Raw genomic sequence first — 27,682 nt, forward strand, 5'->3', positions numbered from 1 at the left:
ACACAAGTACGTGTCAATTATATTATCTTTGTATGTCAATGGTACAGAACAAGTTCGTATACCGCACTATTTCTAGTTCACTTATAGTTAAATCGACTGTGGTCAATAGATTACATTCTTATAATATTCTAGTTATAGCTATAGAGCAGCGAGCAGTAGAACGTGACCGTTCATGATCAGCCACGTTGAAAGTACCCCGCCTATCTAAAGGTCAATCCTCCTAGCTCACAATAGAATATCTTCTACTAGAAAAAGGCATTTCCGAATGCTTATGAAAACTGATCCTCTTTATATTTGATCAATTTCAATAAAAGCACTGTAGACGATTTTCTGTACAGATTCATCAGAGGAAACTCGTTTCTGTGTAACTCGATTATACGGGCAAATTTCAGGAACATCGGAGTATGGAAAAAGAAGGAATAATAAGATGATGAACTTTCACTTTTTTGTTACTAGCACGATACTCAGAGAACTGGTTTAAAGAAATCGACAACGGTAACGGTGACATTATAGCTCTCGATTTAATTTTTCTTTATAAATTATTAACGTCCTGTCAGTCACGTGTTATATAGTCACGCGCTGTATAACCGCGTATTGTACTGTCACTTATATCGCGGCACGTTATGTAACTATGCTTTGTTTAAATACGCATTATATTACCTCGCGTTATATTGCCACGCGATACAAATTTTCGCGTTATATTGCCACGCAATACAAATTCTCGCATTATATTGCCACGCGATACAAATCCTCGCATTATATTGCCACGCGATACAAATTCTCGCATTATATTGCCACGCGATACAAATCCTCGCGTTATATTGCCACGCGATACAGATCCTCGCATTATATTGCTACGCGATACAAATCCTCGCGTTATATTGCTACGCGATACAAATCCTCGCGTTATATTGCCACGCGATACAAATCCTCGCGTTATATTGCCACGCAATACAAATTCTCGCATTATATTGCCACGCGATACAAATCCTCGCGTTATATTGTCACGCGATACAAATTTTCGCATTATATTGCCACGCGATACAGATCCTCGCGTTATATTGCCACGCGATACAAATCCTCGCGTTATATCGCCACGCGATACAAATCCTCGCGTTATATCGCCACGCGACGCATGTCCGCGTGTTATATTGCTACGAGATACAAATCCTCGCGTCATATTGCCACGCCATACAAATCCTCGTGTTATATCGCCACGTGACGCATGTCCGCGTGTTATATAGCCACAAATTAAATCACCATGCGTTATATCGCCACATTTCATATCACTGAACATTATATCGCCGAACGGTATATCGCCTCGCGCTATATAGCCACGAGTCATATTTCGATATTATTACACAGTCATATCGTAAAATTCGATTGCGTTGCTACTTCTAAAAATTGTCCAATGTTGCAATTATATCCGTGGCGATATAAGGAGAGTGTACTATAAGAAGATCTAATAGGTTGCCATGAAAACGGCCTTAGTACATAGTGTAACATCGAAAAGTAGCTATGCAGTCTTTGTTGCCTACCGCTTTTATCGTACCATCCCAAAATTACATGTGCATATATCGCCAGATCGTGCAGAGGTGGTTCATTTACAAGTGGTTGACTTTCGAACGTCTGAAGGTCGGTGTTATTTTTCTTTTTTACATAAAATCGCGTGATTTTCGCGTCGTGGCATTGCAGAGAGACAGAAACAACGAACCGTAGGATCAAGGTTACATGGCCGCCAATTAATGCAATTGCATCGACTCGTGATTTTTTAGCGTAAGATTATCGCGAGATTATCGCGTGATGATTTTAGTCGAACGCTAGCCACGAACAACTTTACCTTAGCATTTCGTATAACCGACCACGAATATATGTATTTCCTGCTGCAGGCGAAAGAAAGCGACAAATTTCGTGCGTCACTGATCGATTCTCGAGTGCTATGAATAATGTCACGAACGACGTGGAAACACATGCTATTACAGTGGTACCCCGATTATTCGAACATCGGTTATTCGATCGTTCGATTATCTAAACATCGACTATCTTAGAAACGTTATTGGTTAAACGCCGTTAACACTGGAATAATTAAATATATCGAAACGATATTAATATTAAAATGATTAATAATGATGAAAATTTTTCTTCTTTACTCTGTTTGATAACTTAACCTGCATACAACTCGATTAATCGGTATCGATATTCTACCGACGTTTTAAAAGAGAATCGAAACATCGATCCTTAAACTAGCATTATAGGCCGAGGACATTCTTTTCCGACAATGAAAGTAGCAGTTTTTAGAGAGCGATCTATTCTTGGACGCGAGTCGAATGGTGTCAGTTGTGATAATTTTTGCACACCAGATTTCAAAGCAAAAAGGATATTATCTGGTTTAATAACCTTATATGTCCTTGTTTATGACCTCGGAGTGCAGAAGATTGATGATAAGCCCATGAAAGATGAAGTGTACAGGCCTTGACAAAGCCCGAGGTCCTATTGGAAATTCGATGGTTTCTTTACATTCAAACTCAGCTCCTTTTCAGTTCTGATAATGTAAATACCAAAATTTAAGAATTCAGAAATTTTTATATTTAGAGTTGTATCTAAGTATATCTACATCTAGGGATCTACGAACAATAAAAATAACTCAAGTATAAAAATTGTGTAGACATTAAATTTTAGTCTGTATCCTTCAGTAACACGCTAGCAATCCATGACACCATGTGCGATCCACACAATTAATCAAACAAGCCCAAAAAAATGGAATGATACAAAAACTAAAACTCAACGTCGAAGATACCGAGAAAAAGGAAATAGTCTACGCATAATATTAATGAGACAAGTTTTGGTTCCTAGAAATTACGTTATAACAAGGTTGCTTGGCCTCGAACGCTTTACTTTGAAACATCCAGTAAGATTTTGCCATGAATACGAGTTACGACGTCCGCAGAATGTCAAGATCGCGACGGTTGAAAAGAAAAAGTCCAAGCAAAACGAAAAGAAATCAACTGCAGACCACTTTTTCTCAACACCTACAATCGACGGACAAACATCGGTGTGCTCGATCCTTTCAATAAATATCATCGTTGTCCTTCGTTACGTGTTTGTCACGTTTCGGGGTTTATTAATAGAGTGTATCGTCCAGGTCACGTTTGGTCACGCCACTCACGTACGTATCTCGTTGTTTTCTTGCTCGGAAGAATCTTTTTGGGTCCGCTTTTGACAATCCAGACAAGCTGACGACAAAAGACGAGAACAAGAATGAAACCTGCTTTCGAAACTTTCGAACCGTATGGTAATTCTCTGATACCATTGTGCTTACGTTTTACCGGTATACTTTAACCCTTTCGCTTCTACGGCTATAGTTGTGAAATAATTACTGGTTGTATAGGAGATTATGTATGTATAGCTGTTCTACGCAAGGCGTTCACACTTCAAAATTTCTCGTTGCAAATAAAATCATTTTGCATGGATTAAAAAGAGTTGCACAAATATTATGCACACGAGGCTTGAAACACTTTGCCAGACGTTCTTATTATTTTAATACATGTTTGAACAAAATGTTTCGACCATTAAAAATGTACATATGCAAAGAGGTTGTCGAGAGAACAGGTTCGGACCGCGGAGGGTTTTCGACCGTGAAAATTTAATATTTCCTTACCGTCTGAAGGTTCTCTCACGACGTAAACGAAATTCGACGAGACTTAAACGAGGATCGTATCCAAAAGGGGATCTTGAAAAAAACAAATGGAAATTTCTCACCTTGCATTAAAAAAAAAGGTACCTTTTGTACTGCGTACAAAAAGGTCGAAACAATAAATAACTAAATACTTGAATAAACTAAAACCTCTCGACATGAATTGAACTTATAGGTTATCGCTATATGTTTCTGATCGACAAACTCCGATGCATCGTCGAAGAACGGGGGTGTTTATGGGGCCATTTGTTCCGCGCGGAATATTCTAAAAATAGAAAGAGAAATCGTTGGTGGAAAAGTGACAGAGAAATAACGACGAGGGTGGTAATCCGATGACGAGGAAACAGGAATGAAGAAGGGTCAGGGAAACGGCTGATAGGGTGGAGGGGTTGGAACAGCCACGAACGTTACAGACAATTGAAATACCCGACTGAGGGGGTGTAAAGGGGCGTCAGCAGTGACGTGACGACAACGGAGTGGGGATATCACTGCGATATGGTGTACGATACTGACTAGCGATGGGTTTAAACGAACCGTACCCTGCAATTTCAACCCTTTTCTTATTTCTTCTTCCGAAGTAACGCTTATCAGGTGTATAGATCACTCGATGTTTCGACACAATTCAAAATGTGGTTTAAATGGAAGGAACAAAATTTTTAAAAACATTGGATGTAGATTTTTTTAAGTTTGAAGCTATTTTTTAGGAAATGGAACTGTTGTTATGTACTGATGCGCGGTACTTTGCCATATATCGCCACGAATTGTATTTCCATGCGTTATATCGCCACGCATTACTGTGCTATGTGATATATCGCCACAAATTATATTACCATGCGTTATATCGCCACGAATTATACTTCCATGCGTTATATAGCCGCGCATTACTGTGCTATGCGTTATATCGCCACGAATTATATTGCCACGCGTTATATCGCCACGTGTTACTTCACCACACATTATATCGCCACGCGTTATTGTACTATGCGTTATATCGCCACGAATTATATTGCCACGCGTTATATCGCCACGTGTTACTTCACCACACATTATATCTCCACGCGTTATTGTACTATGAGTTATATCGCCACGAATTATATTGCCACGCGTTATATCGCCGCGTGTTACTTCACCACACATTATACCACCACGCGTTATTGTGCTATGCGATATATCGCCACGAATTATATTGCCACGCGTTATATCGCCGCGTGTTACTTCACTACACATTATACCACCACGCGTTATTGTGCTATGCGATATATCGCCACGAATTATATTGCCACGCTTTATATCGCCGTGTGTTACTTCGCCACGCAATATATCGCCACGCGTTACTGTAATATGTGATATATCACCACGAATTATATTGCCATGCGTTATATTACCGTGCGGTACTGTAATATGCGATACATAGCCATGAATTATATTGCCATGAGTTATATCGCCGCGGATTACTTCACCACCTAATGTATCGCCGCAAGTTACTTCACCGTACTATGTATATATCATGCGCCATATTATCACATCCTACACCTATATCACCAGTAGTACGCGTTGTATTGCCTTCTAAGCACAAAGATTATCTTAAATCATTTACGATATTAATTGATTCTCCGATTCACTTGATTCTATTTGTAATCGACTCTAACATTAAAATTTAACAGAACACGAGATAATTTTGTCCTCCTTTAAGGTGCATTCGTTAGCACGCGACAACTACTCGAACCACTTTAATACTTATCCTCGAATTTAAATGTCTGATTTAATCCGATTCGCGAAAGGATGCGCCAGATTATTCCGCTAGGATTCCGAGAACCTCTTATTTCAATGTACAGAAGTTTCGATTGAATACTACCACTTGAAAGCTGGCCTTATTGAAAGCTACCTGTTGTTACGTATGTCGTCGTGATCTGAGAGAACGAGGGAAAATATAAATAAATTAATAGAACCTCTCGAGGAACGATTCCTTTTAGATACACTATCGAACACCGGAGACCCTTCTTAACCTAGTATGCAAATGGAATGTACAGACGTAATTCGTATCCATAATCTCGGTCAATTTATCTGTTCGCCTGATTCCGTGAATACCCTTCTGCTATGTACTAACGCGAATTCTTTTAAACTCTTGTCAATAGCGAAGTATCCATTGACACTAAAAATTTGTTTCGTTTACATTCCTTGAGTGTCTTTACGTTTGTATCTACTTTCAATTGTAATCACGACTGAATCGCAACCGAGCACGGGATTTATTGCTCTCGTACTCGTTGAAGGTACTCCGATAGTTTCACATGCAAACCATTATCTAGTTCACGATAAAACGCGCATTGCGTTACCTGAACGAGGATAATTTAACGCATTCTTACATACTAATGACACACTTGCTTCCTTGGCATGAACTCTCTGTCAACAGTAGTTTCATTGAACTCGGTATTTTCCAAGAAACAGTACAAATCAGCGACACTACAATTTCAATATTCAAAGTAAACTTCACAAAAAGAAACTGAAATAAAATTTAACAAAATTTAAATTAGAAGGTGACAGATAAATAGTTTAAGATTATGAAGTTAAAAAAAAATTAAATTAAAATTGTAATTATATTGTATTCCGAAATAATTAGTCTTCTGTGACGTCATGCCACACGTGGAATAAGCGAACCATAAGAAAACGAATTTGAGAATCACTGCAACAGAGATAGCCATGCCAGTGATGGGTGAAATAGCAGCGACGGTAGGAGGTGTAGGGTAAGGGGTTGTTCCTGGTGGTGGTACGCAGAGGCAACGTGCCAGCCGTGAGGGGAGGCAGCCATGAATGAAAGTAGCGCGTATCGATTTACCCGCTGCCGCCCTAGATAAAAATATGGTAAATAGTGAGCCAAAATGGGCTACGAACCAACAACGTCATCGTGCATAACGACGCTTTTCTTTTTTCCTTTCCCCTGACTCACACTGACACTCCAATTTGATTTCAGTTTGCATTTTAATTAAACGTCTCGCCAATATTTCCAGAAAATTCAAATAGTACGCCTAGCTTCCTATAATACAGACCCAACCTAACCATCAAAACTCTATTCAATAACATTAATAAATTTAAACGATAATTTAATCGTACTGATATGACCTAACTCAGATTTAATCTAATTTTAATCCAAACACACATCTAACCCTAACCTAACCTAGTCTCAATTGAAACCAAATTAGTCCTAACCAAAATCTAACCTAGTCCTAAAGTAACCTAACCCAATTTAACCCAAACCTAACCTGTTCCTAATTCCAATCTAACTTAATCATAATGCAAATTAATCTAACCTAACCATAATCCAAACCTAACCTAACCCAAACTATAATCCAACCTAACTCGATCTAACATCTAACATCTAAATCTTACATTCAAATGTCTGCAATATCCTAAATCCAAATATAATCTAATTCAAGTGTAAATCTAATTATTTAAATATCCCGCCAATATGCAAAAAAAGTTCGAACTATGCAAAGTGAATAATTTCCACAGAATAATTGAGCAATAATTTAATAGAATCGGATTGTGAAGGAAAAAATTAATCATGGATTCTATTGCAATTATCGATGCATATTCATAGATTTATCCATTGATTATGGATGTTGCTAAGTGATAACATTCTTGCGCTTGAACATCATGCGTGTATTTCTATTGTTATAATTGCACGCTTTTACTCTGTAAATCAACGGACGTGGCCATGTATATAAGGCCACTTTTACTTCTGAATAATTTACACGACTCGCGTTGTATACAGAAATTACGTACTACGTTAGAATCATACGTCATACGTGTGCAAGTGCACACCACGCATCGAGTAAATGAAAAGTAATTCAAGGTGGCAACTTATGGCTCGAAGCATATGCGACGAACTTCAATATATACAGAGTGTACCATAATCATACGAGTATAAATTTAATGGTAGATTCAAAACAATTTGTAACATAAGTTCATATGGATAATTAAAATTATATAATGTCACTAACAGTATAATCTAAAGTTTGAAATAATTCAACATTCAAATTGCTTCGTTGTTTAAAGTTTTTATCGTCATGTATTCGATGCGCAATGATATGGAAGACTATGTATGTTTTAAAAAAATTTGACAGATCCTCGAGAGCAAAGTGTTTTATACAAGAATGTCAAATTGCAATGCCTTGCTAATTCGCGAAATGTGGACCTCGATGTTACCCAGATCAATGGAACGATCGCAGCGCTATATGTGTGTCACTATCTAAAATTATTGTCTGAGGGTGCCGCCATTACCCATTCATGGGATTTGTCAGAGCTCCTTGCGCGTCAATGGCACCGAAATCTACCATTCAAACGCCCAACTCCTTTGCCAAAAGCGTACAACCCAACCGTCCTCTGAATTCGATAAGATGTGCAAAAACACGCAATGTCACTGTTCTCGCAAGAGATTTCGCGGTGTCTCTCATGCACCACCAGATTGCAGATGCACCCTGCCATTATCTACAGTAACCATAAAAATATCTTCGATTCAAAAAACATTAAATAAAAGTCGCTTTAGATACAACGCTCGATTTCTAAAAACATTTGCATCGAATCTAATCGTATTACAAAATGTTATTATCGTTATTATAAGATCACGCTGATAAATGTCAGTGTCGAACATTTTCATCGGATCTTTTCGAAATGCAACATCTGTTGAAAAATGAAACAATGTTTCACATACCTGGGTCATGACAGGGGTGGTATCTTCATGTTTCCACGGAGACTCAACACAGCTGGGCGTTAATGCGACAATATATCCCGGTGTCTTTGGACAAGAACGATGGTACCGCAATGGTTGGCCACCACTTCCACGCCATAACACGTCAGATATTCACATCTGCTTACTCACATGACATGTCACCGAAGGATTACCGATAAATCGTCGATAAGTGGTTAGCGTTGGACACGCGACACGACAGATATGCACGACCGGTGGTGAACACGTTTCCTTTGCCACGTAAAACCGACTGTCCCTCCGGCAGCCCCGCGTTAAACGGTGGCTGCAGGATTGTTGGGGGTTCGGAACAACCGAACGAGAACGAAAAAGGGGTTAAAAAGGGGAAAAGGTGCGACCGTAGCGTGACGAAGACCGAGAATCAATGGTTTGCCAATATGACGCGACGTGGCGCTACCCTCGACCCTCCCTAGCGCAATACGAATTTCTAACGAAAGCGGGATCTAATTTGAACAATATTCAAATTATGGGTTAGCCAAGAAAGTTGTTTTTAAGCAGATATTCAATCACAAGTGTAACATATGAGAATCATTGTTGACTAAGAACTACATGTCTCTTTCGAGTGTAAACAACGTTCTTATCTATAAACAAGTGATGTAAATGATATTGTCAAGATCAGACTTTGCATCATCCATTTTTTATCATTTAAAACAGATGTGCAACTCTATTATACTTAGCAATGTTTTTTTAAATAAGATACTCTAAAATGTCACCTTCGAGATCGTGTACTGATAAAAATATCATTTTTTGGCCAATCCAAATTAAATCGAATAAGTAATCTTTTTCATAGAAATAACAAATGTCAATAATAAATAATTGACCTTTAGATAATCTGTAGAGGAACAAGTTGAAAATAAATTTGAAGTGTCTGAAACAAAAATAGCATACTATCTATGATGTGAGTGAAATTAAATAAAATTTAATGTTGATCTGGTCGATCATATCGTGGGTAAGAAGTAAACATCGATACTGCATATAAAAATGTATTATCTGTAAGGCATTGAACGATACCAAAATTTTTAATCTTAATCGATTTATCTTATGCATACAAATTTAAAGGTATATATATCACAAATAAAGCTTGCAAAACATATTTCGTACCACAATCATAAGTTCATCGAAACAGGTAAGCGTATTAATCTTATACTTATTCAATTTCACATATATGGGACTTCCCACAACTTTTTCGTTCTTACAACGCTATTCAGGACCATATAGCGAAACTATATTGCAATTTTAAATCGTTACGGCAAACGATATCGTCAATCGATAAGGATATATTAGAATTTATCCGCTGTATTATCGATTTTTCCTTTCGATTAGGTAATCGAAATGAAAGTATGAAAAGTAATGTTGTCATAAACCAGGAGCGATCAACGCTCAAGCATACTGTTAAAAATAATAATCAGTTCTCTAATAATTTGTTACTTTTCATGAAACAAATATTGAATGCGATCATTTAAAAAACAAACGTACATGTAATATGTATATGAACCGTTCATTTGAAGGAGTGATTAATTATTCAACTAAAGCAACAAGTAAAATTTATTTATTTTTTTATACAAATCAGTTATATTAATATTTCAATAGACACCAGCATGCTACGTACACACAATTTCAGTTATACGTACGTCTGTACTTGAATTCGGTCAACGTGTTTCATTATTCTCATTGTTATCGAAGTTTCAAGTTTGTAATCGTTTGTATCTTAAAACATTTATCTGTAATCTCGTAGACGTACGTAATTTCGATAAGAATATTTGTCAAGTATTTTTAAATCAATGTAAATAAATAATAACAATTGATTTATTTAATCACTACATTTATAACATAATACTATCGTTTTTTTCACGGATTTATATTAGATACATATTTTTAATTAAAATATGATATATAAATTGAATGTAAATAAAGAATATTTGTCTAAAATGGAAAAAATGTTCGAAGCACGCGTGGAAGGGTTATGTCAGTGCGTAACAATGACTGCCGTTCGAGGTAACCAAAGACAAAGGGAATTCACGTATAAAATACCCACGATTGTCTTTCGTAGGCGTAATTGTACCGTAATAGTTACAACGGCGATCCGCACGTTACTGTGTGAAACCATTCGTTATGTGTACGAAAGGAAATCAATGCTCACACCACAAACGACAGTGATTGTGTGTAAAAATGAAATGGGGCATTGGGTGAAAGTACTCTTAGCTTGGAGGTCTTATATCAGATCAGTCTGCCAACGGCCGTGCAGGATGTGGATGGCAATTTTCCTTAGCTCCTAATGACCAGATCTACGTCAGACTCCAACTGAGCATATTCTTTGTTAAATTATATTAACAAAATTATGCTACCGGAGTCGTAGGATCATCATAATCTGTGTTCAGTGCTTTGTAATAGTGAAAAGTTAAACAGTTAAACAAAGGAACATGCGTTTTTGCAGAATGTTGCAGATGATACGGATATGGTGTTTGCTTGTGTCAGTGGTAAATTTGACATTGGCCCTAGATAATGGTCTCGTGAAAACACCACCAATGGGGTGGCTTGCTTGGGAACGATTTAGGTGTAACACAGACTGCAAAAATGATCCTGACAATTGCATCAGGTAAGAATGTTTCTCTTTGTACTTCTTCCTAAATTTTACAAAATTTGAGTGTCTAATTCTTGTGCTTAGTATTTTTCTTGGTGTTTTAAGGACTGTATTGTTGTGTATGACAATTTTAGATGGTACCTGATCGTATAAGTGATTCTGTATAATAAAGTGAAACTTCATTAGCATCTTTGTTACATATCTCTAAGACTGAAGATTAATATCATAAATATTAGTTGCTGGTGATTTATAAACAAAATACAAAATATAATTTTCATGTACAAATAATATGAGCAAATTGTTATGACTTTACATATAAAAGCTTTAACAAATTTTAGAAAGTAATAAATAAAGAATCTTGATTACTGGTCATTTGTAAAACAAATTGTAAAACATTTTTAATGCATAAATAGACTTAATCATTAACATAGTAACTGTTTATTACACAAAGACTTGTTATATATTAAATTTTTTATTATACTCTTTAACACAATATATACTTTCATTTATTTATCGCATGATTGTTCTTTCCATGTTGACTTTGTTGTGCAATTTGACTTAAGAAATTGAATGCAATGCTTTTGTAAAACGAATATTTTAAAATATGTGAATAATATGCTGAATATGAATGAAGAATGTAGTAGGTTGTTTCATAAGACACCAATTAGAACAAAATTAACTAACACAAGATATGAATCAAGGATACGTGACCTCAGAAATGATTCTCTGTAACTTAATTTAGAACTGTGTCATAGCTATTATGCAAATTGTTATTCTATTCCAAGGATATATTTGTAATAATACAGAAATTTATAATTAGTAAAGTATTTTATAAATGGACCAATAATTTATTTGTAATAACTATATTTTAATACACATACTGTTCCTTCAAAATATAAAAGTAAATATTTTATTATAAAATTGTGTTGTCAGTTTTAGGAATAGAAATAACATAAAATTAATTTTTACCTTTTATAGTGATAGACTGTTTCGCACAATGGCAGACATTATTGTGGCAGAAGGATATGCTGCAGTTGGATATGAATATATTAATGTTGACGACTGTTGGTTGGAAAAAGATAGAGACATTCATGGTCAATTAGTTCCTGACAGACAAAGATTTCCCTATGGCATGAAAAGTCTTGCAAATTATGTATGTTTCAATATCTTTTCTAAATTATTTGTAAGAAAAATTGTGATGTTACTTTTATTTACTTTTACTACATAGATTCATTCGAAAGGTCTTAAGTTTGGTATTTATGAGGATTTTGGTAACTACACATGTGCTGGTTATCCTGGAATATTAGGATACTTAGAAACAGATGCACTTACATTTGCATCTTGGGATGTTGATTATGTAAAATTAGATGGATGCTACTCACATCCTTCTGAAATGGATAGAGGTATAATTAAAATAGTTCATGATTATATACTCAATTATATTCAAAAGGTTTCAAACTCATAATTACTCATATACTTTAGGATATCCTGAATTTGGATTTTATTTAAATCAAACTGGTCGGCCTATGGTGTATTCTTGTAGTTGGCCAGTTTATCAAGTTTATGCTGGTATGCAGGTTGGTACTGTTGTAATCCTATACAATAACAAACATTTATTTTTACAATTCCAAAGGCTAATTATTACAATGCTGTCTTGCTACATGGTTTTCTATAGTATGGCTCATTGCATGAATCCTATGGAATTCTCCCTCAGACAAACTTTTATTTATGTAATATAAAGTTCAAATTCTTCCCGTTTCTACAACCCGCACACGGCCATATAGCGAGACCCCACTACAATTTAATCACAAGATTTTTAATTATATAAAATTCTAGCCAAACTATACTGCCATAACAGAACACTGTAATTTATGGAGAAATTTCGATGATATACAAGACTCATGGAATAGTTTAGAAACTATCATAGATTATTATGGAAACAATCAAGATGTGATTGTTCCAAATGCTGGACCAGGTCATTGGAATGATCCAGATATGTTGATCATCGGTAATTTTGGTTTAAGTTATGAACAAAGCAAAACACAAATGGCATTGTGGGCTATATTAGCTGCACCTTTATTAATGTCCGTTGATCTACGAACAATTAGGCCTGAATATAAAGCTATTTTACAAAACAAAAAAATCATTGCCGTGGATCAAGATCCGTTAGGTATACAGGGTCGACGTATTTACAAAGTTAGTAAATTCAATAAAATGAATTATAATATTAACATTGCCAGTTTCTTAATTTTAAAATTCGTTATAATTTCAGCATAAAGGTATCGAAATATGGGCAAGGCCAATAACTCCTGTCTATCAGAATTATTTCTCTTATGCCATAGCATTTGTCAATAGAAGAACAGATGGTACACCTTCTGATGTGTCTGTTACACTGAAGGAACTTGGGTTACAATATCCTGGTGGATACAGTGTAGAGGTATGTAATACATTTCTTCATTTTTTTCAGTGGATTAGTGCATACAAAAATCCGTACTTGTTTTAGGATTTGTACGAAGACGTGAATTATGGTGTTTTAACACCACAGACAAAAATTAAGGTAAAGGTAAATCCGTCCGGTGTTGTGATATTGCGATGTGACTTACATTTAGATGATATTTTTGAAAATAATCAATTTTCCCAATTTACACCGTCGAATCAGGTGTTCAAAGTCAGACAAAATACATTTAAATAATATGAATAAAATATTAACGAATTTTTATTGTAATTTACCTTTTTATAATATTTGACAAAACGATGTTACCATACTTTGTTAAGAGAGTAGAAAATAAAGAATTTTGTAACCTACAGCACTGAGTATTGTTAAACATTGTAAGATGACCCATATAATGACTGGCACTTTAAGCGAAAACTAATTCAAATCAGACTTATTTAGTGAATTGAAATTTTACATTAAGAAAACGTGATTCTTTACTAAAATTTGTATAAGTTTGCAGTTTGCAAAAGCAATGTACAATTGTATTATTTACACGTTGACTAAAATAACAATACAATGCATTAACATTTTGAGGCACACCATGCATATGCATTATCAAAAATACGCTGCCATGGTGAAATTTTATATTTCCAATTTACGGGTTTCCAAGGCCACTGCCACATTTGAGTACAGCGTTCAGGATGTGGCATCATTGCTAAATGTCTACCATCCGCGGAGCAAATTGCAGCAATACCCTCTATAAAAAGAATTATACTTTCAATGATATATTAACTGAGCAGATAAAAAAGTATAAAACACGAGTATTACCTGTACTTCCATTAGGATTAAGAGGATATCGTTCGGTAGGATTACCGTAATCATCAGTATATTTAATAGCTACACAGTGATTATCCTTTAGTTTTTTTAAAGCCTCGTTATTTCTAAATGTGAATCTTCCTTCGCCGTGTGCGACCCATACTCCTAAAACACTATTCTCCATTCCATTCAACATGATCGATGGCGATTTATTAATTTTAACGGTACTCCATCGACATTCGAATCTTTCTGATATATTATGATCTAAGTAAACGTCTGGCTTGCCAACTTCATCTATAACATAAAAAATAAATTAGTCAGTTATATTTCATATTTTTCAAATTTGTTATTGCTGTGTACCAGGTTCATTTCCTATCCATCCAAGTAAAGACATCAATTGGCACCCATTGCAAACTCCTAAACTGAATGTATCTTCGCGAGAAATAAATGCTTTTAATTGCTTTTGTAGAGATGGATGGAATAAAAGACTTGCAGCCCATCCTTTAGCAGAACCCAGAACATCTAAAATTATGAACATAATTATAATTTGTTTCTATTTCAAATAAACAGGTAGATAAATAACTCACCTGCATAACTGAAACCACCAGGAAATATGATACCCTTAAATCTATCAAATGTAACTTTATTCTGTAACAGATCTTGCATTGTTACATCCCAAACTTCAAAACCAGCTTGTATTAAAGAAGCAGCCATTTCTCTGTCACCATTTATTCCTTCTTCTCTTATCACGGCAACCATAATATTTGCTAGATGAAGATCAGAAATGTAAAATTCATATTAACAGAATATTTTTATGCTTTGCAGTTAAAAAAAGTTGACTAACAAGATAGATTTTCTTGAACGTTCAAAATTTTCACGTCAGGATTAAATGTTAACTTATAAGCTGGTGCTGTCCTGGATTTCAATCCCTCAAACTCTTCAAATGCACAGTCAACATTCGTTTGTCTACGTTCTAATTGATAACTAGTGTCTTCCCATAAAGTCATTAAAGATAAAACTGTTGAATCCAAGACTGTTTTCCCATCCACTTTGATATTTATCTGTTAATATTACACATATATAAATTATAAATATATGTTTGTATATCATTATATGTAATACATACGTCTGATGATAATCCAAATCCTTTGGATCGTCCAATTGTATATATAGGAATGTTAAATTGTTTAAATATATCCAAAACATAATTATGATTTTCTTTATCAACTTCTAATATCCATCCAATTTCTTCAGCAAATAAAATTTCAAGCGGTGAACCTGCTTTATGAGAGATGTTAATATTCATTCCAGAAATACCAGCAAAACACATTTCCAAAAGGCACACGATAAGTCCACCGTCACTAATATCATGGCCCGCTAATATTTTTCCTTCTGTTTCAGAAAAAGTACCAAATATTGTTTTATTATAATCAAATAAATATTACAGCTGATATAATTTACTCGGTTACCTGTGATCAAACGTTGAGTGGCTTTGAATGCATTTTTAAAGGTACTAACTTGTCGAATATCAGGAACATCATTACCAAGAAAATTATAAACCTGAGCTAAAGCTGTACCACCAATTCGACTCTGACCATCTGATAAATCGACGAACAATATGTAACCACTTTTTCCTGCAGCAGGTGCTTTTAAATCAGGTGTAACTACCTGCGATGACAATGACATTTAAATATAAAGTTTAACTAACATTACCTGAAAAGACATTTTCAACTTGCCTGTTGAATATCAGGACATCGGACATAGCAAGAAACTACGAGTGTTCCCGGTGCTTTAACAACATCTTTACCGATTCGTGCAGCCATGCTAAGAGAATCCTTTCCACCATCAATTGCGACACCTAATTCATTCATAAAAGTACACATAGCAGTACATGCATCGTACAACGCAGCTCCTTCCCCTGGTAATTTAGCAGCCCACATCCAATTTCCACTGCACTTGATATCCTGAACACATAGTGCGTAAGTTACAGTGAAACTCATTTTGTTAGATAATATGCACAAATTGAAATACCTGTATATGAGAAATACGTGCAAAAACTAAATTACTCAATGCTTCCGCTACGGTCATACGAGCTCCTGCTGTTGGATTCACGAGACTCTTTATTGGCTGTTCTCCAATAGAAGTTGCTATACCAACCTGCCGAAGAATATAAAAAACAATTGATACAGTCATTGCATAAGCAATAAAATCACTCTACTGTTTTCTATACTTATTCGCTTTATCTCTTTTCCTTACCGTAGAAAAATGAGAAATTGCAGTTACAGCAACATCAGCGAGAGGGGTATGTAAAGGACCAACACACTGCTGCTGTGCAATTAATCCCGTAACACAACGATCAACCTTATTAGTCAAATACCGTTTACTTCCAACTGAAGGTAAACGTAAGACTCTTTCCAATGCAACTGGTACAGTTAAACTTGGTGGTAGTTCCACAGCAGGGAAATTTATTACTTGTCTTTGAAAATTGAAGGTCTATAAGAACATGAAAAACTAATTAATTAAAATCTTATTAGAAAATTATATTTCTTAAACATTATACAATATCTACCTTACGGGGCATTTTTCCAAGTACCAGTTCTAAATCTAAATCAACTGGATGTCTTGTTTCCGGTTCGTAATTTCCGCTTAAATACTTTGAAGCGTCACAATCACTTTCTTCTGAAAGAATGATCTTTCCATTCCCCGTAACTGTTCCAACAAAGTTAATAGGACATTTTTCTCGCGCCGCTATTTCTTTCAGCAAATTAACATCTTCTGGTTTGCATAAAATTGCATCATTTTCCTGATATTCAGCTCCCCACAGTTCTAAGGTGCTGATACTTGGATCTCCTAATTCAAATTTCTTTGCAAAGATCACTGCACCTGCAGGTTCCACTAATTCTTTCAAGACATTACCTAATGTTATTTTAAACATAAATGATATAACATTATTTTATCGAATTGCATAGTTATATTATGGGTATGAAAATATAGTCTACCATTTCCTCCAGCTCCTTGGTCATGTATACTAAGTATTGGATTTTTTTGTCCCATTTCAGTGCATGCTCGAACGACTCTATTTAATTTTTGTTCCATTTCAGGATCACCCCTTTGCACTGCTCCAAAATCTAATTCTGATTTATTGTCACCTTGTACCTATAAACTCTTGATTTTTAATTGATCATTACAATATAATTTTAATGAATCAGATAATCTTCTTTGCACATATAAAATTACCTCAATTGAACTTGCTGCACCACCCCCTACACCAATTCTATATACAGGACCACCGACTTTTATGACTTCCATACCTGAAATATATCTTATATGATATGAACAATAATTATATTGGTAATATTTATTTTTTACCTTTTTGTGGAGAAACTTTCTGTGACATATTACTATCCATTGTGCCAAGTCCTCCACTAAACATAATAGGTTTAATCCATTCACGTCTAACGCCCATATGATCCGTCATCCCAAAAGAACGAGCAAAACCGCATATAACTGGTTCTCCAAATTTGTTACCATAATCAGATGCTCCATTACTAGCTTCAATAATAATTTCTAATGGTGAAGCCATGTTATTGGGATATGGTACATTTTTCTCTTCCCATGGTAGATCATATCCTACAAAAATAATTTGAAACTTAACAAAGAATACTTAATTTATTTATTTTGTATAAAAGATAATAAAGAATAACAAACCTGGAATATGCAAATTACCAACGGAATATCCAGCAGTTCCAGCAATGTAAAATCCGCCTCTACCAACACCTTGAATATCTCTTAATCTCCCTCCTGTTCCAGTTGTAGCTCCACTAGGAATTACAATATTTATAAAATCCATTGTAATCTTGTTAACAAGTTGTTGTATTATTTACCTAAATGGAGCAACACCAGTTGGAAAATTATGAGTTTCTGCAGTAAATATAAGATCTTGATCTACACTTTCCAAGCAAAAAGGACTACAAGTAAAAGTTTCATTTGGTCGCAGTGTTTTTATTTGATATCCCTTTATGGCACTGCTATTGTCACTAAATTTAATTGTATTGTTTGGATTTGAATACTTTTGTGTTTCTATAATCATATCAATTAATGATTCTTTCATTTCTTCACCATCAATAATCATTGAACCTTTGAAAAACCAATGACGACTATGTTCACTATTAGACTGTGCTAAATCAAAGCACTCAACACTAGTTGGGTTGCGCTTTAATTTGTTGAGAAACAAATCTGTATAAAAATCTAAGTCCCAACTGTCAAATGCCAAACCTGCAAAAATATTTCAAATAAAATATACAATTTTGTCTTACATACAATTATTGTCTTTATTTTATTGCAAAAATATACCTAATTTTGAATTTACATCTTCTAGTGCTTTTCTTCCATTTTTCAAAATATCTACTTCAAACCACTTTTCTGGTCTAAAACCATGATCAAATGTTTCTATTGGTTTCAGGTATCTGCACTGAGTCATTCTGTCATGCAAAGCATCTATTATCTATATATAAAAATTAATATGAGTAATATTTACTATTTTACTTAAAAAAATATTATAAATAGTTTATTTACAGCATTTTCCACGTTCTTATCAATTACACCATTATGTTTAATGCAATATCTAGTTGTGACTTCAATTCTAGTTATTTTATGTAAATGTACTGATTTACAAATCGATACAGCATTACTGGAGAATGCTGTGGAAAAATTCAACCTACAATAACATATAAAAATTAAATAACTCTGAAACTATATTCTACACTAAAATTAAATCATTTTCTATAACTTGCTTTACCTTGGACCAATTTCAATAATTAGATAGCTATCCAATTCTTCATCAAATATACTATTATTTTTTAAATTATCCGGTTCCAGTGGAGGAGTTAAAATCCACTTTAATACTTTTAGCTCTTCATTGCTTAAAGATTCTTTTATTTCAACATAATAACACAACTCAGTTTCTAAGCCAGTTATTAGATTTGATATATGAGTCAAATCATTGAATTTATTTTTAAGTTGACCTGATTTTAAACCAGGTATTTTATAAAATCTTATGATAGCCATAATCTAAAAATAAAAATTTATACAATGATAAAATATTCACCAAAAACTTAAATAACACAGTGTAGGATAAGAGGACTACAGAATGAGATGATGGACCATAATGTACTAAACTATAATTGATTAAGTAGGCTCATTGAGACCCCCTACTGGACTACCGAGTTATCTTAAATTATCAGAATGATAGTTGCAAAACAGAATATCCATATTTCCGTTATATCAAACGATTTGTATTAAGGTCAAGAGGACGTCTTACTCAATAGTATTTTTGTCTTCACACAGATTATACGCTGTGTTTTTCTACAGTTCACACTTGTTTAAATAACTTCATTGCTACATAAATTACAAATTTCTTAACAAAAACTTAATGTTATTAAAAATAAATTTAAATTCATCTGAAAAATATATAAATTTATTAAAAATAATTAAAATAATTTTCTAAACTTAAGTTATTATTGTGATGGTATTATAAATAAACACAAAAACATGTTTTTCAGTAAAAAAAAAGTATAAAAAAAAATTGTAAATATTAATATCAACTCATTCGTGTTTAGAGATCAACATTTTTGACGTTAGTAAACAAAGTAAACTCAATAGATTAAATAATAAAATTAATAATATTATACATACCAAAATATATGTTTATTATTTGAAATAAAAGTTCTTTTATATTGCATCCAAAAATATATCGAACAATAATATTATTATTATATTATTTACTTTATGTTCTACTGTTTCGTGCAACAGGTTCTCGCATGTTGTTACAAAACGATGCATATATAACCTTGCCGCATTTTACCACGTGTCTGTCTTCTTATCAACAATGTACATAATTGTCGTAATTGTTGCGTTTTGGGTAAAGCATTTTTATTTATAGATTGTTTATAAATATTTATTACAAAAGTAATAAGAATGTAAATTTAACAACATCGATATAAACTATAAACAATTCTTATTATATTTTTAAATTAACATAATAAAAATATTAAAATGTTATAAATATATGTTTACACATTTCATTGCATTAATCGATTTTTGTTTTATGTATATGTTTTACAAATAGTATTAACATGCATTTCTTAATATATACAATTGTTGTAAGCATTTTGTTATATGTATAACATATTAAATATAAATTCATTCAATTCAATTCATTCTAATATATTACCTATAGTATACGAATCTTTGCCTAAAAAATATCTATTCGAATCATTTATCCAAGAAAATCGTAATTAGAAACATCTTCAAATTGTTGATTTTGTGGATTGCCAGGAGCCATAGGTCTTGTAGCTTGACCTCTAGGACCTACCATCTGTTGTTGTAAGCCAAAAACTTGTTGCCTGTATGGCGGTTGTGGCTGTAAAGATAAAATGTTTTTAAATAAAATTTATGAAACAGCAACCGCATATGTTTTTTGTTATATCCAGATCATACTTGTTGCAATAAATGCCTTAAACCCATATTTGAAACTGGTCGCATTAATCTCGTAGCATTCGCTTGTTGATTTGTCATACCACCAGGATTAAGGGCTCTTTGAGCTTGTTGAGCCTGTAAGAACATTTTTATTTGATTTTTTGCACAAAATGTTAACATACAAAGGAACGTATAACACTTGTTAAAATCAATTCACCTCTAATTGTTGTTTATACTGCATTTCTTGTTGCTGTGCTACTTCTAAATTCTGTTGAATCTATAAAGTTAGTTATATACATGAAATTTATAGTTTAATATTTTTTTTCTGTTACACTCATTTACTTACATTTACTTCCAATTGTGATTTATACTGAGCCTCCTGTTGCTGGGCAGCTTCTAATGTTTGCCGTAACTGCTGAATTTTTAATAAATTCTGATGTCTAGCCATCTCTATGTCATCAAATGGTGGTCTCTGTTGACCCATCATTGCTCCAGAACCTGGATTTACTTGAGGACCAGTCATGCCGCCGCTCTATCAGTATATCAATAAAATCAATATTTCATATTATATGAAAATTTGCATTGACTGCATTCTTGCTATTTGATTGTACCTGCATATTTATCTGATTCTGAGGACCAGCAGATGATGTTAATGTTTGTTGTGGAGCATTTGTAGACACCACATTTTGTGTTATTTGTCCCCCTCCCATAGCTATGGTATTTGTTTGAGACATAAGAATACCTCCTTGTGAAGTACCTGTGGTAGGCATAGGACCAGATATTTGGTTTCCTTGTTGCGCTCCGCCCTAAAATGCATCTTATGTTTTTATTGAATAAAATTTTAACATTTAATTCTAAATTGTAAATTTACGCACTTGTCCTTGTCTTACAGGACCGTGTGATGTTTTTTGTTGTTGAATCACTTTTCGAAGTCTATCTACAAAACCTGTTTGATCATTTGGAATAAATCCTAAATATGTCCTCTTTTCAGCCGTATAAAGAAGAATAAGTACTTTTATGTCGCAAGCTGTCGCTGGTGGTAGAAAAGTGAAATGAACACATCCGGCCTACAATATTTATTCATTAATAACTAAGAATATTTCTTAAAAATATAAAAATATCAAACGTTTACGGATACTAACAAATCCTGAACTCATAACTTTTGTTAATGATTCGAGTGCTTCACAAGGTGTTGGATGGAAAAGAACAGATTTTGAATTTTTTAAATATGATCCACCAATATTGCCAATCAGTTGCTTTGGCATTAACTGCATGATCAACTTTTGTGGCCAGGTATCAGCTTTCCTGTAAATAATTAAATTTATAATACCTTTGCGCGTAAAACATTTTATAGTAGATAATTTGAATAAGACTTACAACTCTGGTTCTCCATCTTTGGAATTGGCAGAAACTTGACAAGGAAGATGCCTTGTCTGTTTCGGTGCATCAGCAGGTGTTTTAGCTTTTTCAACCCACTCAATAATACCCTGCCATATCGTATGTCTTTCGCGTGGTGTATTCATTTGTGGACCCGATACTGTACCGCCAGTTACGTTACCCTTTAACAGTTGTATTATTATTTAATAAATAATTGGATATGCTACCGATTAACATATGGGTGTTTCATTGGACACAAGGGCATATTTAAAAAGTTTTTAAAATTTTTTACCTGTGCTTGAGAATGTGTTACTTGCTGTTGAGTAACTGATGATACAGATGCCTGTGTTTGAGAAGCAGTAACTGTTTGTGGAACTTGTGTAGGCATTGATTGACTAACACATGATACTGTTAATTGTGGTCCTCCTTGACCATGGGATTGTTGTGCTGTTATAGGCATTGAACCTTGTTGAACGTTTTGCTGTTGTTGTTGCTGTTGTTGCTGCTGCTGCTGTTGCAATTGCATTGTTAGTCTCAATTGTTGTTGTTGTTGTGTTAGCTGCTGTTGTTGCTGCTGCTGCTGCTGTTGCTGTTGTTGCTGCTGTTGAGCATTAGCAGCCATAACATTGGTATTACCTACTGAATTTGTAAATTGTATGTTAGATTTTACACTCTTAAAAACAATTTAATACAATTGTATATGTATTTTACCATCTATTCTTTGTCCAAATGGAGTTACACTGTGTCCTAAAGAAGGAGGAGGTTGATTTAATTGTGCTATTAAAGCACTAGCTTGTGTATTTGTGGGACCCGTGGTTCCTGGTGTCACAAAAGGTCTCCATCTAGTATGACCTGTTCTTGCTACTACACCTGCAGGTGTAGGATTGTACGGATTGTAAGAAGGTCGTCCAGGATTCATAGCCGTTTGCATTGGAACTAATGCTTGATGAACTGAAGTAATACTTTGTGGCGTTTGGTTTCTAAATGTAGGACCTTGAGATTGATTTGATTGAGAAATGTTTTGTGGAACTTGATTCGTATTTGGACTGTCATTGCTCTGCAATGGACTTAATGGAATTTGTGCAGCAGTGCCTGGTGTCGTATGGACAGCTCCTCCAATTGTTGGACTAACAGGTCTTTCTTTCAAATTATAATTACGTAATAATACTAAATGTCTTGGATCTTTAGCATAATTTTTAGTTTGTGAAGATTGTAAATCTCCACCAGCTTTTTCAAACAATTTAAATAATGCTGGTATTTTTCTAGGTGATAAAATTGAAAGATTAATATTTCTCTGAAAAAAAATAATTTTATATAAATTTAATTCATGAGGTTTAAATTTGTGAACTTGATTAATATACCTCCTGATAAAGTACAGCAAGTTGTTCTATAGTATTTCCAGAAAATTTATATGATTCTTGTATAACTGTTTGATATGGAGGGGAATTACAAATTAAAATACAGTGCTTTTGTGATGCTGTACTAGGTTCACGTCGTAATTGTAAATCTTCAAAGCACTGTAATCCTGTTGCAAGACCTTCTCCAATATTTGCAAAACACTCTCCTTTTCCTCCAACCATTCTATTTTCATAAAAGTATCTTATAATATTCCTTAAATTACTGAAGGATCTATATACTAATCTCTGTACTTACTCTATTTTATCTAAAATAAGTAACAGTTTGTGGGGATTTGCATATGGTCCAAATGTCTCTGTACATGGAGCAGGTAAACAATCAGCAGCATGATATACTACTATACCATATAATGTTGTACTATTCTGCTGAATAATTTTCTTCTGTTAAATATATGCAATTAAGAACAAAATTATTTAGATTCTTACCTCAGAAACATATTCCCTATCTTCAATGCCACCTTGACTAAAATATCTACAAATAACAATACTTTATGACAATAAATTTTTTTAAAGAACAAATACATGATATAAATAAAGTATCATAACTTACTCTAGCGTTGGGATAAGATAATTTGTTTTAAGGTCATTTAGGTAAGCTCCATTAACAGCTGTTCCTTCAATCACAAATATTACATCGGCTTGTATGCCGTGTTCTGTAGGACCAGCAACCATTTTTAATTTAATTTCTATAAAAAATGTAATAAAAGTAATTATAATATATGATTTCTTTCTAATAAAATATATTTTATATGTTAATAAGCCAAATAAAATAATAAATATTATTGAATATAACATCTACCAAAAATTAAAAATACATAATTAGCTCTGAAAATTAATTTGCAACATAATATTAATTTATTTAAGATTTTAAGAATCACCTACTTTAAATAGTTAAAATGTAAAATTTATTCTACACAAGTATAGAAAATGTTATTTTTAATATATTAAAGGACATGGCTTCATAGGTTACAAATACATGTTATGTTTAACGCTTATAAATGTTAATCAATTAATGTATCCACCCCCAGCTGAATATACAGTGAACAGTTCAACACTTGGTAAATTTTTATTGATATTATATTCTCTATAATATGACATTTTAGCATAGAACATGACAAACCAACCCAGTTTGTTTATGATCCCCGTATTATTTGATTCACGGTAAACCATACTCAACTCGCGCAACTTGGCTAACTTCAATAAAGTCCCCACCACATTTACCGATGTCGCCCCTATTATTAATTCCCTTTGTAATTACAAAATCAAGCTCTATAATGCATTGTATAATTATACAAAAAATATTTGAAAAAAAAAGGATGAGAAAGTATTGTTTCTTCGCCTCAAATTTTTAAAATAATAAGATCGCTCCTTGTCTTTCCTACATAGATGTTCCAAGAGAAACAGAGATCGCTGAGGTCCTCCATTCCTCCGCAGGAGACGCTCAAAGTCAGTTCAAACTTGGTTCCTTATTTCACACTATCATTTTTAGATATGTAGTCTGTGGCAGTCACATGACGGTAATACGTTGTACTCTTCTTTGACGTTGTTTCAAAATAATTTAAATTGTAAACACATTGGCAAATTATAGCGATATAATTTTTGTGATGTAAAATCGAAGAATATAAAATAGTACAGATAGTTTGATAAAGTAAATTTGTGAAATATCTGTACTATTTGTATGTAGTTTTAGTCATAAATTTAAAAATCGAGCCAAAAAAAGACGTTAGAGAAAAGGCGGTACTAAAGGTAAGTATTCTAAATAATTTTTAAATTGATTTAAAACAAAAATAAAATGAACTTTTGATAAATTATACAATAATTATTGATTAACTATACAATAATTAAAATTTTATCAAATAAAACTGCGAGTTTTACAATATTTAACTGCTTTAAACATATTCCCTAACAGGAACTTAAAAAAAATATTGTTGCAGTTGTAAATTGAAATTAAATACGAAACAATTGTTGCAATTATACTAAATTGCAATGGAACAATTAAAATGGTCAACACCAATTAAGAGTCAAATTGAACATGAAAATTTTATAATTAAAAGTCCTGTGATATATAAGACTCCTGTGAAACAATATGAATCATCTTATAAACATACTACGTATCAAAATAATATAGGGTGTATTTCTGTTCTTCCAAATCATATTACTCCACCATCTGGGTTAACAAAATTTATAGCAAGAAATCCATTTGAAACAGATTTAACTAATAGATTACATTTATCTGTGATGAGTCCTACTGTATTTAGTAAGGTAATTCTTTTAAATACTATATTTATTAAAACTTACAGCTCATTTCATTTGAAATTGTGTTTCAAAAATTACAAATGATTCACATTTTTAATGATATTAGGCTTCGAATTCATCTCAACAATCTACAGAATTTTCTTGGAGTGTGGATGAGTTAGCATTAATGCATCCTGCAAAGATAGAAGAATATCCTACACAACAGATATATTGTACAGACCCAGAAACTGAAATAAAAGCTCAAGCAGCTATTGATCAATTTTTTACAAAGAATGAGATAATTCCAAGTCCTTGGGAGGTAAAAAGGAAAGACAACAGAGCTAAAACTAAAATTGATTTGCCTGTGGAATCATCCCCAGATGATTTAAATACAGAATCACCTAGCTCTAAAAAAGATGGTATTTATTTTATTTCAAGATAAAAGATATACTATCAGTGTTTTAATATTAATTTTTTTAGGTTGGTGTCAAACAGTATTAACATTTCCACCTGAACTTCCACCACATATCGCTGAGATTTTAAAACCTTACTTTAAATTTACTCAAGTAAATAAATATAAATATTTAAAGTAAATTATATATGTACAAATTTGTTATTAAAATTCAATGTCTTTATTTGCAGGATCAAAATGTCGAAAGTGATGATGCCAATTCTAGTAATAATTCTTTAAGAAGAAAATTATTCTGTAACCAAGAAGACTGTTTAGATGATAAAGAAGAATCTTCAGTTTATTTATCACCAGTAAAATCTTTGATTTTACCGTCCAGTCCCCCACAAAGTGGAATGTTGGTGAATGGTGCTCCATTGAGGGTACATAGCTCTTTTTATTAATTTTCATAATTTAAAATGCATAAAGTTTAAAAAATATAACAAGGTTTTTCTTCCATAGCAATCACAAAACATGGATTATTGTCACAATACATCTCAAATTGTATCTCCAAGTTTATCATCTCCCAATATATCTCCAATACACAGCACAGTACATAACATATCTCGTGAAAGTATAAGATCGCGATCTCGTTCAGTTGCTCGACTAGATTTTACCACAGATATGAGCATAGACGAATCTGTGCAACATAAGGAGTATCCAAACAATCATTCTTTAGGTAATCGTTGTTCAATACTAATATATATATTAAAAATATTAAAAATTGTTATGTGTATAATCGTTGTTTTTATTATATTTTTAGATGGGGCACTTAATAAGGTCGACAAGGAAGTGATAGAAAACAAAGCGGATAATCTTATGAACTTAGACTGTAGTTATATGAATGCTCAAACTGATGTTTGTACAGAAACAAACGTTGTAATGAGAGACTCGACTCAACACGAATATAATCTTGAGATAGAAAATTCAAAACTTGACTCTAAGCATTGTGATGATTCTCGCGCGTTTAAATGTTTAACCGAGTCGTATAAAATAAGTACGAATGAAAGTTGCATTTCTCAACAAACGAATGCAGCATTAGGTATCTGGGAACAAAACTCTGCACAGGATACTGGTTATCAAACTTATAGTATGAATAGTATAACAAATGTTACCGATAATTGTAACAGTACACCAGTAAAACAAAAAGCGTCTTGGGGTGACCGAATTTTATCAACTGATGACGAATTTCGTTTGTCTGATTGGAAAGAAAACATCAAAAATATATTTTGTTCTACCCCATCACGATCAAATAGGGAAAGAGATAGTCATATATTTTAAACAGTTTTTTATAGTAAGTATACGGGTTCGTCGTGCAGTCAAAATAAAAGATACAAATAATTGCTTTAGAGTTCAAAAGAACTTAAAGCAATCACGTTAATTAATATTTGTACAAAAATAAAAGTCATTTTATTATTCATACTTTTCATATTTACTACTTTA

At 33.4% G+C, this 27,682-nt stretch overlaps 5 protein-coding genes across 20 annotated transcripts in view; 2 read left to right on the top strand and 3 right to left on the bottom strand.

Moving 5' to 3' along the window:
• The window catches only part of fid (class I SAM-dependent methyltransferase fire dancer), a 36,576-nt gene extending 27,760 nt beyond the window's left edge, over positions 1–8,816 (bottom strand). For both annotated transcript variants that reach the window (XR_013041559.1, XM_012287053.2), the window contains exon 1: positions 8,403–8,816. The gene's annotated coding sequence lies outside the window, so the exon portion shown is untranslated. The remainder of the gene's footprint in view (positions 1–8,402) is intronic.
• Positions 8,817–9,334: 518 nt separating this feature from the next.
• LOC100878596 (alpha-N-acetylgalactosaminidase) lies at positions 9,335–13,844 on the top strand. 10 transcript variants are annotated; one of them, XM_012287059.2, is made up of 8 exons: positions 9,335–9,354; positions 10,891–11,052; positions 12,016–12,190; positions 12,266–12,440; positions 12,520–12,614; positions 12,874–13,233; positions 13,310–13,474; positions 13,541–13,844. In XM_012287059.2, exons 1-8 carry the CDS (start codon positions 9,350–9,352, stop codon positions 13,727–13,729), a joined length of 1,326 nt encoding a protein of 441 aa, XP_012142449.1. In that variant the 5' UTR covers positions 9,335–9,349; the 3' UTR covers positions 13,730–13,844. The 10 variants fall into 10 exon arrangements, with proteins under 10 accessions (XP_012142449.1, XP_012142450.1, XP_012142452.1 ...); XM_012287060.2 differs by lacking the exon at positions 9,335–9,354 and adding an exon at positions 9,500–9,582; XM_012287062.2 differs by lacking the exon at positions 9,335–9,354 and adding an exon at positions 9,798–9,994.
• On the bottom strand, positions 13,727–19,594 carry Pfas (phosphoribosylformylglycinamidine synthase). Of its 2 annotated transcripts, none has more exons than XM_003704050.3 (19): positions 19,086–19,594; positions 18,863–19,004; positions 18,641–18,791; positions 18,172–18,562; positions 17,996–18,108; positions 17,657–17,917; positions 17,525–17,598; positions 17,287–17,443; positions 16,857–17,203; positions 16,544–16,780; positions 16,319–16,444; positions 16,024–16,251; positions 15,757–15,955; positions 15,414–15,679; positions 15,132–15,348; positions 14,875–15,054; positions 14,648–14,809; positions 14,300–14,581; positions 13,727–14,228 (listed from the first exon to the last, which is right to left on the bottom strand). In XM_003704050.3, the coding sequence occupies exons 1-19, from the start codon at positions 19,352–19,354 to the stop codon at positions 14,053–14,055; spliced, it is 3,978 nt and encodes a 1,325-aa protein (XP_003704098.2). In that variant the 5' UTR covers positions 19,355–19,594; the 3' UTR covers positions 13,727–14,052. The 2 variants fall into 2 exon arrangements, with proteins under 2 accessions (XP_003704098.2, XP_076398155.1); XM_076542040.1 differs by having other exon boundaries at positions 15,757–15,951; positions 16,020–16,251.
• Positions 19,595–20,286: 692 nt separating this feature from the next.
• Positions 20,287–24,834, bottom strand: LOC100878374 (Mediator complex subunit 25). 4 transcript variants are annotated; one of them, XM_012287045.2, is made up of 15 exons: positions 24,681–24,834; positions 24,107–24,242; positions 23,983–24,028; positions 23,795–23,922; positions 23,503–23,722; positions 22,853–23,435; positions 22,434–22,780; positions 22,142–22,323; positions 21,907–22,069; positions 21,640–21,831; positions 21,376–21,570; positions 21,111–21,296; positions 20,982–21,041; positions 20,786–20,899; positions 20,287–20,708 (listed from the first exon to the last, which is right to left on the bottom strand). In XM_012287045.2, exons 1-15 carry the CDS (start codon positions 24,724–24,726, stop codon positions 20,565–20,567), a joined length of 2,742 nt encoding a protein of 913 aa, XP_012142435.1. In that variant the 5' UTR covers positions 24,727–24,834; the 3' UTR covers positions 20,287–20,564. The 4 variants fall into 4 exon arrangements, with proteins under 4 accessions (XP_012142435.1, XP_076398192.1, XP_076398188.1 ...); XM_076542077.1 differs by having other exon boundaries at positions 23,795–23,919; positions 24,579–24,741; XM_076542073.1 differs by having other exon boundaries at positions 24,579–24,741.
• A 175-nt stretch (positions 24,835–25,009) lies between these two features.
• On the top strand, positions 25,010–27,659 carry bora (aurora kinase A activator-like protein bora). 2 transcript variants are annotated; one of them, XM_012287050.2, is made up of 7 exons: positions 25,010–25,302; positions 25,466–25,818; positions 25,919–26,210; positions 26,272–26,357; positions 26,434–26,622; positions 26,702–26,918; positions 27,003–27,659. In XM_012287050.2, exons 2-7 carry the CDS (start codon positions 25,543–25,545, stop codon positions 27,518–27,520), a joined length of 1,578 nt encoding a protein of 525 aa, XP_012142440.2. In that variant the 5' UTR covers positions 25,010–25,302; positions 25,466–25,542; the 3' UTR covers positions 27,521–27,659. The 2 variants fall into 2 exon arrangements, with proteins under 2 accessions (XP_012142440.2, XP_003704094.2); XM_003704046.3 differs by having other exon boundaries at positions 25,491–25,818.
• Positions 27,660–27,682: the final 23 nt, after the last annotated feature.

Source organism: Megachile rotundata, chromosome 1 (genome assembly GCF_050947335.1).
Source record: "Megachile rotundata isolate GNS110a chromosome 1, iyMegRotu1, whole genome shotgun sequence".
Taxonomy (NCBI): domain Eukaryota; kingdom Metazoa; phylum Arthropoda; class Insecta; order Hymenoptera; family Megachilidae; genus Megachile; species Megachile rotundata.